Source organism: Silene latifolia, unplaced genomic scaffold (genome assembly GCF_048544455.1).
Source record: "Silene latifolia isolate original U9 population unplaced genomic scaffold, ASM4854445v1 scaffold_340, whole genome shotgun sequence".
NCBI classification, from domain to species: domain Eukaryota; kingdom Viridiplantae; phylum Streptophyta; class Magnoliopsida; order Caryophyllales; family Caryophyllaceae; genus Silene; species Silene latifolia.
The window spans coordinates 1,547-16,104 of NW_027413271.1; the positions used below are offsets into that span (position 1 = coordinate 1,547).

The 14,558-nt window shown below is 33.1% G+C and overlaps 1 protein-coding gene across 1 annotated transcript; it reads right to left on the reverse strand.

Moving 5' to 3' along the window:
• Positions 1-248: 248 nt before the first annotated feature.
• Positions 249-920, reverse strand: LOC141639328 (uncharacterized). Its single transcript, XM_074448482.1, has 2 exons — positions 771-920; positions 249-710 (listed from the first exon to the last, which is right to left on the reverse strand). Exons 1-2 carry the CDS (start codon positions 918-920, stop codon positions 249-251), a joined length of 612 nt encoding a protein of 203 aa, XP_074304583.1.
• Positions 921-14,558: the final 13,638 nt, after the last annotated feature.

A 14,558-nucleotide genomic window follows, 5' to 3' on the forward strand; every position in this document is an offset into this window, starting at 1 on the left:
CAGTTGACTATATAATGAATCATCCCTTACGTATTCTCATTATGAGAATTAATTATGATTTTTAATCATGTGATCGCACTATTGTTGAGGACACTTACTCCAACATAGAATTCTTACATCTCCTAGCCTTGATGATGCCATCAAAATATGTAGAATTTGTTTCTCCCTCAGTTAACCAATGAGCTTTTACCTTTTGTTGAAGATATTTCACTTTAGCTTGAGTTAAAAACAAGCATTTTTTATGAATCTCATTCTTTTTTCATCAATGCCCTATTTCCAGGCCTTTCAACCAATTGCTTCTGTATATGTATCAACTCAGTTTGAGCTAAATCAGCCCTATTATCCACATCAGAAAAATGATTTCTATTGATCTTTTTAAGAATACGTTTCTGAAGTTTTAGTTTTCTACCCAAGACATACATCCTTGTCCCATTGATAGTTTGTGCCCAGGCTTTAGCAACACAGTCATGAAAATCAGGAGCTTTACTCCACATGTTCAAATATTTGAAAGGTCTACATTTGTTCTGATTTTGCTTAGCAATGCTCACTAAACAAGGTGTGTGATCAAAGTTACCTTCTCGGAAATAATTCGCAAAATAATCTGGCAATTGAACTGACCATTCATGATTTATAAACAACCTATCCAATATGCTATAAACCCTTGTCTCAGAGGGCTGCTTGTTATTCCATGTAGAAAAGGTTCCTGCAGTCTGCATATCACTCAAATTACAATCTTCAATACATTGTTAGAAAGGTTCAGCTTCACACACATTAACTGTACCACCCAGCCTCTCAATAGCATGAGGTACACAATTAAAATCTCCTCCCACAGTCCAATGACCCATTGCTTGAGTAGCTATTTTACTGAGGTTAATCCAAAGCTCATCTCTCTCATGAATTCCATTGAAAGCATACACCATGGTATTAGAGAATTTAATATGTGTTTTTTTATCTGTAATCAACATGTGGATGTATTAAACATTATATTCCAAAAAAGTTATATCAACAAGAGTTGGATTCCACACCACCCAAATCCTTCCACCCTCATGATAGGCTGAGTTTGTTGTCGCAGACCAATCCTTAAAAACTTTAGTAAGAGACTTATTAAGCTGCTTGGGTTTAATTTTAGTTTCAAGAAGTCTAAAAACACCCACATTAATACTAACTAGAAATTTATTAATAACTTGTTGTTTCTCCTCCTTATTCATCCCCCTCACATTCCATAAACCAAAATTTATCATGGGAAAAGTTGAAAGGTTCAATACCATGTTTGCCAAGGCCTAACTTAGGGAAGCTAGCTCCACTCATCACCTCCTTATAGGAGGGAGAGTGCTACTGATCAGAATCAAAATGCATCCCCTGTCTAGTAGCCCTAACGTGTGTGACTGGAGATAAAGTGCCCCCATCTGTTATCTGAGGATTGGTGCCAAGAATGAAGCCATAAACTGCATTTTGCAAATACACCAATTCATCTTTGACATCATCATCAGTCAATTGGAGCAAATCAGATGGATTCTCATCAATAACTCGCAAGATCTTGTTTTTGAAACCAAACTCCATCTACATCCTCCCCCTCATCCAAATTCTCAGATTCCTCAATAGTTTCAACTAGTAATTCCTCATCAGAAAGGACTGGAATGCCATTGATTTAATGAATATTTTTTGTTTTCAATCCTTCCTCTACATTAGGGCCTTGTAATTTGCTTGCGTTATCAGTTCGGATTGCATTCGATGTAGAGGAGTGACTAGAGCTATAGTGTTTATTTGATTTCCTAGTTGAATCAGTAGTCATGATCAAATTAATCAATCACAAATCCAAACCCTAGGCAGACGGCATTCCTTCTTTCTCCCTCTATCCCTAGGGATTTTCTCTTAAATTGACATTTTGAATGTTTGAAATAAATGGTTTTTGTTTCTTTACATTTTGGTTTTGAAAATTTATGAAATAAAATTTTTTATTTCATTTATTTAATATTTTGATGATTTTTGAAATAAATATAATTTATTTCATTCGATTTGGATTTAATGCGAATTGCAAGCTTTTATTTACGATTTATCTTTATAAATGTTTTTGAAAGTTCTAATTTGGATTTTTGATTTTTGGTTTAAAAAATCAAACTAGTTTTGGATTTCTGATTTTTGGTTTAAAAAATAAAAGGATGAGTTTTTGTGATGGTTTTTATTTATCGTTTTATTTAATTCGAAGTTTCGAGTTTTTAATGAGGTTTTTAAACCCGTTTTCAATGTGTTTTGTGAAGCGATTTTTGACACGATTTGGGCCATGTATTGGCACGAGTTTCAAGGCAACCAAGGACCAGTTACCTTCCGCTATGATTAACCATTCGAGCACCACCAATAGCAGTCCAATACACCTCCTTTAGCACACCCAAATCTCGGCCAAAACAGCCCACCTCCACCACTCGCATACCCTATTTTCAGCAGCCCAAAACCAACACCAAACACCCATGTTTAACCACCTAACCATGTCCTAGCCTTGTCCCAACCATAGTCCATTAACCTTAGACCATAACCCAACCCATATAAGAAACAAACCATGCCCAAGAAGCTCAAACAAAGCCCAACCCGTAGCCTGCCCGTGCTCTATTTTGCGTGAGTTTTGGAGTTTTTTCTTGAGCTCCAAGCTCTTCCCTTGCCTTGACCATTAGGAAATATATCTTACCTATATTCCTACCTTCCTTTACCAGCCAATAGGATCAATAAAATATAGAGAAACAAGCAAGAAAAGATAGAGCAAGATTATTACAAAAAGTCATTTCTACACAATCTTTAAACTAATTTTCAAAATCAAACCCATTTATACTGGCGATTTTCATAAAAACGCATTTTTAAAACTCTGTTTTTTTCCTCTTTTTTTCTCTACAATGGCGAGAACTAGGTCTCGATATTTCTTATACCCAGAGACCGCGACATCAGGAAACAGTGAATGAACTAATACAATCCGCCATTAAGGTTGCCGGTATCTCTAAATCTCCTTCTCGTGTTCCGAATTTTGTTGTTACTGTTCCTCGAATTGAGAATCTTGGTTTTACTTTCGGAAATTCAATTAATTCCTCTGTTTTACCTAATTCTGTTGTTCCTCTTGTGAATTCTGTTATTGATCAACATCCTATTGATAGTTCTATTGATGCATCTCCAATTGATAATACTACTTCAATTGATACAAATTCTTTTGTCAATAAAAAAATTGATAAGATTCCCACAGTTACTGTGAATATTTCTGTGCATATCGTGGATAATACTGATACTGGAGCTACACCGTCCCTTGGCCCATGAGGGAACTAGAAAAATGCTCTAAAAAACCACAAAAATTGGGCATGAATCTTTTTTTCTGTGTTAATAGTGCGAATTCTATTGAAGTTGAGATTTCTGAGTCAGATTATGAGGATAAGCTAAAGCTATGGGAAAATACTTTAATGGGATATGTCCTAGGTGGTAGACCAACCCTAAAGACTGTTTAAGATTTTGTTGCTAAAAATTGGGTTAATATTCCCTAACCTAAAGTGTAATATTTTAAGCAAGGATGGTTCACCTTTCAATTTAGCTCAGAAGTAGAGATGAATAATGTTTTAAAACAAGGGCCTTGGGTGGTAGGTCCTAATTCTTTGATCTTAAAACAATGGAGTACCCATATTGATTCTTTTCCCTGGATTGGACCCATTTATGTGGTCATATGTGGTTTTGAGTAAGACGGCTAACAAGATAGTTAAACCTCTATTTGATGATCTTGCTACCATTGCTAAAACCAAGCTATCATTTGCTAGAGTCTTAGTTGAGGCAGATGTGTCTTGTGAACTACCCACCCATGTATTAATTAACACTCCTCATCTTGGTCAAGTCACTCAAAAAGGCATTTATGAATGGCTACCTTATCACTGTAAGGTCTGTGGCAAGCTTGGACACACTTCAAATTCTTTTAAAAGGAATAAGGTCCCTAAGGATGTGATGCCTGGAAAAGAACAATTAAGATGTGCTTCAGATATAATTCTTGAGGTTATTGCTATTCTAAAACACCCTTCTGTTATAGCTACACCACCAGCTTCTGATTTAAGGGATACCTCAGGTTCTGCAGTGTAGGAAATGTTAGGTTCATATACCTATTATTAGACTTTTCTAATGGTGAACAAATTAACATTTTAATATGAGTTCTTAAGATCAAGTGCATGCATAACTAAATTAGATATATAATAAGAAAATAATGGTTCTTACATTGTTGTTGGTTCGAAAATAGGGCACAAATAAGGTCACCTTCCTTATTTGTTCTTGAGCTTAAATGTAATGGATGATCCTCCAAGATCCCAAATATAGAGATCTTCCTCTTGTTGCACCCAAAACAAAACCCTTAAACTAATATATTAACTAACTAGATTAATATACTAGTACCCTTAAAATAATTCTAATAATATCTTTATTACTACACTAGTAATCTTATATTGAAATTAGAATTTTAGATGAATAATTTATAGAGTTTCTAAAACTATTTTAGAGAGAAAAGATGAGGAGATGAATGAATATTGCATAAGTTGCATGAATGAATATTAGAGAACCAATTTCTGTATTATGAAGGAAGGGGAGCCGGTTTGAAGGGTGAAGGAAGGCCAATGCATGGCCTTCTTGCTTTTTCTTTTGTTCTTCACAAGAATTGTAGGTGTAAGGCTAGTATAGAGTAGGAATGATTATGTTAATTTTAACTATTAAAATAAATCACCCACTATCCACTACAACCCCTCCATTTTCAGTCCATGTATAAAATGGACTTCCATTTTATTTTGTCAATTTGTCATATGTCATATAATATGTCACATGTAGCATGTAACATGTTATTAATTAATTTAGTGCATATTTATCAAATAAATATCATTATATACATTAATTAAATTATATATAACAAATTTTCTAGTAATTCATAATTACATGGTATAAAATGGGTCATTTTAATACAATTCACAACATTTTGTAATTACTATTAACCATTCATTCATATCTCAATTGTTTCATAAACAATAATGAATTTTAGTAATAAAATCTTTTAATTACTAAAATAAATCTTATTTAATCAAATTACAATAAGATATACATATTCTCATTCACAAATGAATTGTTCAAATTTTAGGAATTGATTAACTTGTATCGATATACAATTAATCAACTTATCTATTAAGGGAATTGTCCTATATGTTTGACCTTAAGGGATCAACTGATCACCATCGTCAAACGACAGTAATGTTAAACTCTAGTTAGCTAATCATTACCGATTAATGTTGATCAGTTGACTATATAATGAATCATCCCTTACGTATTCTTATTATGTGATTTAGTTATGATTTTTAATCATGTGATCGCACTATTGTTGAGGACACTTACTCCAACAATCTCTCACTTGTCTAAGACAAGCGTGCGTCACCAATTCTCTTGTCATATTACTATCTCCCACTCAATGCATGGTGTCTTGAAGGTTGTACTTGTATTTGATCTTATCTTGAGTGGTTTTCCCGATCTGGAGAGTAACTGGCTGACCGGAATTATCTACCGTAGATACCTTCCGAGCGTGGCCACGCATTTTCAGTTCACTTCTCCTCGAGCGGCCTTGAGATTTTAAACAATCCTGACAAGGGGGTGGACAATTCCTATCGCACTATTCCCTTCGTATAGCCACAGTTCATCATGACCCAAAATACACTCATTTAACTTCAGTTACGACAGTCGTAGAGTATAAATTAAAGCCAATCAGAAACTTGTGCCAACTAGGGCGAATAGTCTCTAGTCAAAAGAATTTACTCATAAGAATACTATAGTAGCTCTTGCCACGATCAGGCTTTATGAATTTCCAGAACTCTATAAGCGGTCACTGCCCGACAGAGTATCTGATACAGTCTGTCTATGTGATCGACTAGTCATCTCTTATGACTCTATGGCACTTGAACTTGCCATCAATCGCATCACACTCTAGTTACTTCGAGACGTCACCTCTTATAAGTAACCAGGGGCACATACTATGTCAAACCAGTTCACTTCAATGGGGTTCAATATTTTCTCAACAACCCATTTGGATACAACATAGCAATGGGTGAGTTTAAAGAAAGTCAAACGATAAATGCGATTATCATATATGAATAGTCAATACCCTATTACTACATCATATCTCATAATCTATAGTGTACATTTTACACTAGTTAAAATGTAATAAAAGCTTGGTATGTGGATATACCATGTATCCATACATTCCAACTTTATGAATTGTGATTTCCTTCTATTCAATGTTTTTTTCTAATGACATTAATTTATCTAAGTATATGTCTAGTCTTCTTATTAGACTTGGGCTCTTGTATTTGGAAGATGCTCCCACTGTTATCATATAACTTGTGATAAAGTCTTTGGTAGAGGGATCTACTCTCATTCCCTAGGTAGACCATCTTATCATAATGTACTTAGATTCTATTAGTAGAATTTTCAATGGTTGAAACTAAAACATTTTTCTAGTCACTTACTCCTAACTCAATAAAATCAGCCTAGGATTTCGATAAATTCTTATAGGTTTGGAAACTAGAGTTTGTGTAACCCTTCAACACACAACTTAGTATATCATCCAAACATAAGAACGAATCCTCAATTCTCCTCAAGAATCTTAAAGGATGTTCTTTAAGGCTTTCAAAAGACCTTCATTCGAATTAACCTGTTATTGACTTATTATGCTCCAAGCATATCATTCATGACGGCATGTGCATATAATGGCATACATGATCGTTCTAATGGCGGAAACATTAGCAATCGATTTCATGCGATCAACAACTTATTAGGTTTAGTGAATGACTATGACGCTATCATAGTAATTCCGCTTTCCTCAATATGAATAACCTACTCAACTTGGTTGATGTTAACCAGATAAAGAAGCTTATCAATATAGGATACTTATCTAAGTGCCAAACTAAAATTCCTTATGTCATAATAAATTTGGCATTTTGGAATGCAAGATATCATCTTTCATTGAGAATTGAAGACCAAAACACTCCCTTATAGATGGAAGTGTTACCATGTCATCCTCAATGAGTGATATGACATCAATATGGAAGACAACCTCTCCCACTGAATTTCATGTCTAAACATGGCAATTTTGACTCCCACTCAAATCCATGTATACATATGGGTTCTCGACAACTCGAGTGAAAACTATCTTCTTATCATATGATTGAAAAGATCATTGCAGCCTTAAGTGTTAATTAAAACTTTGTGCTTATGTCACACACACACCCCTTTCTAAATACCTCTGTAGAAATTGGTTTTAACATCTAACTTGATCATACACACTATGAGGTGTAGCAATGATAACATGGATCTTAGCATAGTTACATGTTAACTTAGCTTTTGTAGACATCTTTTATGTCTGTCTATGCAACTTTAAAACAGATTTACCCTTTTGCACAGATTTTACTTTGGTTCATACGGCTCTTGTGTAAAATAGAATTGAATTTACTTGATATAACCACTTTATAATCTAATTATCTTAAGAACAATTTCTTTTGGTCTCTTCACTAGTCTGAAGATTTACCAAAGAAAGCTTTCTTTTGGTCTCCTCACTAGTTCCCAACTAGTTGTATGTTTGTTGCTATTTTTATCACACTCTATCTTTTGAAAAATACATCTATTTTTCTTAAAAGATAGCTTAATGAGCAACAAACAACTTCAGAGTATATTATATTATAACCTTAATAAATCACTCTTATGTAAAGACATTATAATCTAGCTTCAAAGTAGACTAGTCCTTATAGAGTAAAGGATTGAACTCATATCCATGTTAAACATAATCTTAAGGTCTTAAGCCCTCCCATAGCTCATATGGAATCTTATAAGTGGTCTCAAGTTTTAGTTAAGTGGTGTAGCCAATTGGTTTATAAAATTTCCCTTTTTGGAGTTCAAATAACTCCTTTTGACTTTACAATCATTCTTTCTTATATCAAATAATATGTGATGTTAAGTCAGAAAAGCATAAGTGAAAATGTAATTCTTGGATTATGAACTAATTACAATGATCCAATCATTGTAATTCTTTTATGATTAATTAAAGTCAACATAATTTATGTTTTGATGTGTAAGGTGTATAATGACAAGTTTTAGAATGAAAAATTTGCACAAACCGAGTGACTTGGGTTGCAAACCAAGCCACTAAAATTCAAATACAACTTCTTGTTCTTGAAAACAAAAGGAAATAAACTAATTTCCATGTCCAACTAGGAAATTAAAAGAGTTCTAAAAAAACAAGTTCAAAATACAACAATAAAATGAAGATTATCAATATAAAGGCTAAGCTTCCATAGGTCTTCTACCATGGGCGGCTACTCTAGCTTCCCTTGAAGAGACTCCTTAGGCTTGCTTGTCTTTGCCTTTGTCTTTGCTTACATGCCCTTAAAAACAAATTAAAAAGGGTAAGAATCACAACTTGTATCCAAATATCAGAGTTGAGATTTAAATCAAAACACAAATGATAGGGAGAATTTCATTTATTACCTACTGAAACAATCTTTCCAGCTTTGATATCTCCAAGATACTTCGGGCAATTCCTCTTCCAATGTCCTATGCCATTACAATAATGGCATTTGTCTTCGGAAGTAGCACCCTTTTTAGAAAAGCTTTTCTCAATTGCTTTTCCTTTTCCTTTGAAGGAAGTGGGTTTCTTGCTCTTATTATTAGCACTCCTCTTAAATTTTCCTTTGCTCTTGTTGTTAATTGCGAGCACATCCTTGGTTAAACTAACATTAAGACCCATATCTCTCTCGGCTTGCACAAGCAATTTGTGCAATTCATGGAGAGAAGTCTTCATGTTTTGCATATTGTAGTTGACCCTAAACTGTACATATGCTTTGACTTTGTTCAAAGAATGTAAAACTCGGTCTATAACGAGTTGTTCGGGAATGTCAACCCCTTGGATCTTTAGAGTCTCAACTAGCTCAATCAACTTGAACACATGAGCGCTAACCTTTTGGCCCTCTTTGATGTTGATTTCGAAATATGCGGAGGCCGCCTCATATTGGATGATCCTAGGAGCTTGCGAAAACATTATCACAAGCTTGGTGTAGATATCATAGGCCGTGCTCATCTTAATAGCACTCCTTTGGAGATCGGGCTCCATAAAGAAAATCAAGACGTTCTTGATAGCGGCCGACTCTTTTAGGTAGGCCTCATAGGCTTCCCTTACGGCGGTGGTTGACCTAGTAGTAGGTTGTTGGAATATGTGTCCTCCGACAATAATGCGATCACAACTGTCGATCATGATGATCACATGTTTAAGTCTCATTTTAAGAATACATGTGGGAAGTAATATTTTACTGTCAACTGGTCCACACATATCGGTAATGATTGGCTGACTAGAGTTTGACATTACTATCGTGCGACGGTGGTAATCAGTTGACCCCCTTAGGTCATACCTAAAGGGTAACCCTCTTAATTGAATGTTTAATTGATCGTATGACGATACGAGTTAATTAAATTACCTAAAATTGACGGACGATTTTGGAAGTAATATTTACGTGTCTCTTTGTAATTTGATTAAATAAGATACGGTCTAAGTAATCGAGTTGTTTTATTACTTAGATGAAATTATTGTTTACGGAAACAATTGAAACGGAATGAATAATTTATTATAAATACAAGATGTTGTGATTTATAAATTGGTAAACCATTTTTGGTACAAGTAATTGTGAATTACTATGTTAATTTTATAAGTGACATATTTTATTAATATGTTGATTTTTAATGGTTAAAAATACATTTTATAAATAAGATGTCATGAAATGTGTCACATGTGACATATTGACAAAATCACAAATAAAATGGACTCATCCATTTTATGTATGTGTACCGAAATGGAGGGAGTATTTAGGATAAAATTGTGTTGATTATGTTAAATGGAAAACATGATGATTAACCTAAAAGACTAGTTTTGCATGCCTAATTGCTTTTGTGAAGAGCATCTTGGCCATGCATTGGGTCCTTTCTTCCCCCCACTCGGTTTCCACCTAGAAAAGAAGAGTGTTTCTTCTTTAATCATTCCTCTTTTTACACTACATATTTTTCTAGTGTAATTTTATTCTATTATCTAACATATTACTAGAACTTAGAGAGATAGAAAAATACTCCATCATCTTTCCTTCTCTTGGCCGAAATACTAGAGAGCCAAAACAATTTTTGGGTCAATTTTTGGTAAGATTAATATTGTTCTAGATCAAATAATATTAATCTTTTAAGAGGTTACCTTGGGTATATGCTTTTGGGAGAGATTCTAAACTTGAATCTTTGTTCATCCATATGACGAAAGCGCAAGAACTAACAAGAAGGAGATCTTGTTGGTGCCCATAATAGCCAAAATATTCATATGGTATGAAACGATTTTTCCTTACTCTTATTCTAGTTTTGCATGCATAAGATCTTTAAGTTTTTATGACTAAAACTTTAAACCAAAAATATGTGATATTTAAAATATAATTTCCAACAAGTGGTATCAGAGCCTTTGGTTGTTTGCATGCAAATCGGTTATAGTTTTTCCGAGTTATACGATTAACATATAAAACTTGTAAATTTGTGTTATTATGATATATCACGAAATAAATTATGCATGTTAAAGTTTCTGATCCTAAAATGGATTTAGGATATTTTGGTTAATTTATGGACTTTTATTGTTCATTTTATATAATAATGGCATTCAAAATGTGATTTTATGATAAAAATATCATTTTCGGACTAAAATTAGCTAAACTTCGAATTGTCCAGTGGTTTTTGGATATGTATTCCCATATATTATTTTTAGATGACCTGTAAATTTTCATAATTTTTGGAGTTCTTATGCTCGAAATATGGATTTTTCATGTTAAAAATCGGATTTAGATGAAAAATAGGTTAATATGAGAAATATTTCGAATCTGGTCATAAAAATTTAGTATGTTGTCACATGAAATTTTACAAGATGTGTGTAAAATAATTGGTTGTAATGAAATCTTTATGCATGATTTATGGATTTTTGATGAAAAATAACATAAATAGTGACTTTAATTAGTGAAAATTGCTAAAACATACTTCATGACTAAGGAAAAATGTCACATGTTGCTTTTTATTACCTATTTCAGATATAAAATTGAAAAGTTGATAAATATAATTTTTCTCATATTTTTATGATAATATTTGATAAATCCGGTAAATCGCAACATAGTTTTTCCTAGATAATTTTCGAAATTTTTAACCTAAGTTTTTGAACATTATGAGTGTCATGGTATTTTCCAGAATGTTCATGAGTTTAAAATTTCAAATTTTGAATTTATTTGAAATTTTTGTGATTTATTTGAAGTTTATGACATTTTATTGTAATTTTGAGTCCATTTATGAACAATTTTAAGAAATATAAGTTAATTATTGTCAATATGTTAGTGGAGACTAATTTTGAGTCCTAAGTTGGTTAGGGTAATTAACTTGTGCATAAATATGATTTTATGTAATTTATTGTGATTTTAAAAGGTTGAATCACGCAAATCCGTAAAAACCGATTAATATACGATATTGGCTCCTTAAAGGCGATTTAGCATATAATTGGGCATGTTCATACATATTATAATGCTTTATTTTATTTATGATTGTCATAATTTTATTTTATGTAATTTTTACTTAGTATGGCCTTAGTTTTTAATTGATATTACCCGAAATATATGGGAATATCGATTCGGTTGTAATTTATTGTGATCTCGTATCACCGTTTTGTAATTTAATAGATTTATTTTATTTTTAATTACAAATGTATAATAGGAAATTATGTAATTTGTTATGTAATTTATTTATTCCGGAGAACCTTGAAGACGGTGTCACTCAAGAAGGCGATACATAAAGACGGTGTTACCTCGAGATGCGTGCAAAAACCGAAGTTCAAGGGACCAATGGAGTTGGTTTCCGAATATGTAATAGTTACTTAGATTTTCTATTTTAGGAAGGCCATACTAGGATTTATTTTATGCTTTGCATTTTATTTATATGTTGCATGCATCGCTAAATCGCCATCTAAAACATGCATCACTCTTTTAATCGAGTTTATCGACCGTGTCAATTATAATTATCATAGTTCACCGCTTTAGTTCACTTAAAACGTGATAGATAATAAATTTACATGACCTCTCGCTAAAAATAAACAATTGAGACATAGCCTTACCAAAAAGTAGAAACCATGAAAACCTATTTCGCGAGGGAGTGCACTCGGCCATCCCGGGGTACAAACCTTGTTACGTAGGGGAAGTGGGTGATAAATGTCTATCCACCGAATTCGTGTTGATGAGGGTTTCATCGGCTATCCCGTGCCCAAGTTGATGTGAATTTGGATCATGGACACATTTATTTGAAATTTGGATTGACCTCAACGGAAGTATTCGTGACCGTAGTCGCATGTGTTCCGGGCTATAGATAAATATTAGAGTAATTTTATCGACCGAGAATTCTAAAAGTAGAATCGATTAAAGAGTTAGTCCACCGAGTTATATTGATAAGGGTTTCATCGGCTATCCGTGCCCAAGTTAATATGAATTTGGATCTCGGAATCATTTATCATAGTTGGGTAGAGGTCACTATGTAAATGCTTTACTTGTTATTTACAAGTATTAATAAAACGATAAATGTTAAGTCTTCCTCTATTCCGTTATCATATTGTTCTATTTCTTTACCACATTCATATACGATATCATTTCGATTCAAAACTCCATTAAAACATCGTAACTAAAGACAAAATTTGAATTTTCTTTTAAAAACCTCGAATTATCCATTGGAAGGATCTCTTGTGAAAAGTATAGATAAAAGTTATTCATTATCAAACAGGTTTTTGATTCTTGACTAACACATCTACTTACAATGGATTGTTTTTCATAAACTTAATTAAATTAAGTACCTTGAAGCGATAAATTGTTTTGGTAATTATATTTGTCGAAAATCGTAATAGACCAAAATACCGCAACCACTTCAATGAATGTTTTAAGACTAAACTAACGAATGAAGAGTAGTCTTCATGAATATAATTTTGCTCCTCAAATCAAAGACTCATTGAAATAAGTGGGAGCATTCTCTTAAACCGTTAAGAAAAGGATAAGGTTTTAAAGAAGTAAAATTAGAATGGAATTGATACAAGGTAATGTTAAAAGTAACGTTATTGAGTACAACAAGTTTGTGGCTCGTGAAGCTGTCTTTCTAGAATACAAGTTTATTTCTAGAAGACAGAGTGGGAGAAATTATTCAAGAGCCACAAAGAATGTTATGTCGCAAGAAACTGGTCTTTCTTGGCTACATGAGGACGTTTTGTGTAAGACGTTGTTTCTCAAAACCTAGGAGATTAAAGTCATCACTTGTTGAAGATGATGAATTAGTGTTTACTTTTAGAAAGTACAGAGCTTGCAACTTACAAAGAAATCGTTTGATTCAAGTTGATTACTTCTGGAAAGTAATGAACATATGACTTACATGAGAATGTTTAAGTCACAACTCAATACAAGGCTTAGAGCCATAAAAATCCAAAATAAAAGGCTTGATTAGTGACAAAGGGTTTTGCACTAATAAAGTTAGATATCAAAGCTTGATTGGTTGCAAAGAGTTTTGCACTAGTTGAAATGCTTAAGTCTATTTGGATCTTCTTAGGGATTGTGTTTCATTATGATGATATACATATAGGAAGTGAATCTAAAACCCACTACTTCAATTAGAAGGAATGTATTCAATACATGTCTTGAGTTTTGTAGATTCTTGCAATCCTAAGATAATGTGAAACTTAAGAGAGGGGCTTAAGTAGGACATCAATGAGTTGGAATTGATGATTTGATCATGGTATAAAAATTTTCCCGATAAGTCGAGAAGTTGTGTTTATACATGAAGTTTAGTGGGAGTTACGGAAATTTTAGTAGTCTTATATGTGGATCACATATTGATCATTGCGAATGATTTAAGACTTGGAGTAATATAATACATCTTTAATATCCAGATTTATGTAGATGAATCTACATGATATTAGCGCCAAATAAGAAGTCTTATGTTGATAGGATTCATGATTAGTTCAATCAAGTTGAACATATTTGATTGATTCCATTTGCTTCCGCTGCCGGATCAATTAAATAAGTAATGATGTATAACACTTCATGTACATTGAGTATGATGAATTGTTTCAAATCGAATTTAAGTAATAGTTACCAAGTAAGCCATAAAGATTACCCTTAAGTGCTTGCAGAAGCATTAAGGATGTAATGCAAAGTGCTTTTGATGCAAAATTTTGTGTAAGGGTGTTACACAAGTGACAATTGACAATTGAGATTGCGCATGGTTTCTGACAAAACCATAATCAAAACACATTAGGATGGTTAAGATACCATTGTGGCTATGTTATTTAAGAAATAGATTTTCTAGAATCGTTCTAGGCAATAAAGAACAATGAGAAATATTTGCAACGGAAATTGAGTACACTTGCAATCATGGGATGTGCAAGAAGGATGAGTCCCGCACACTGTGAAAATAGTGGGAGCTGTTCTAAGGCTAGAAGG

Coding starts and splice junctions, on each gene's coding strand:
- LOC141639328 (XM_074448482.1), bottom strand. CDS start 920: ATGGTGTATGCTTTCAATGGAATTCATGAGAGAGATGAGCTTTGGATT. Junction 711..770: donor GGCTGGGTGGTACAGTTAAT/GTGTGTGAAGCT, acceptor AGTGATATGCAG/ACTGCAGGAACCTTTTCTAC.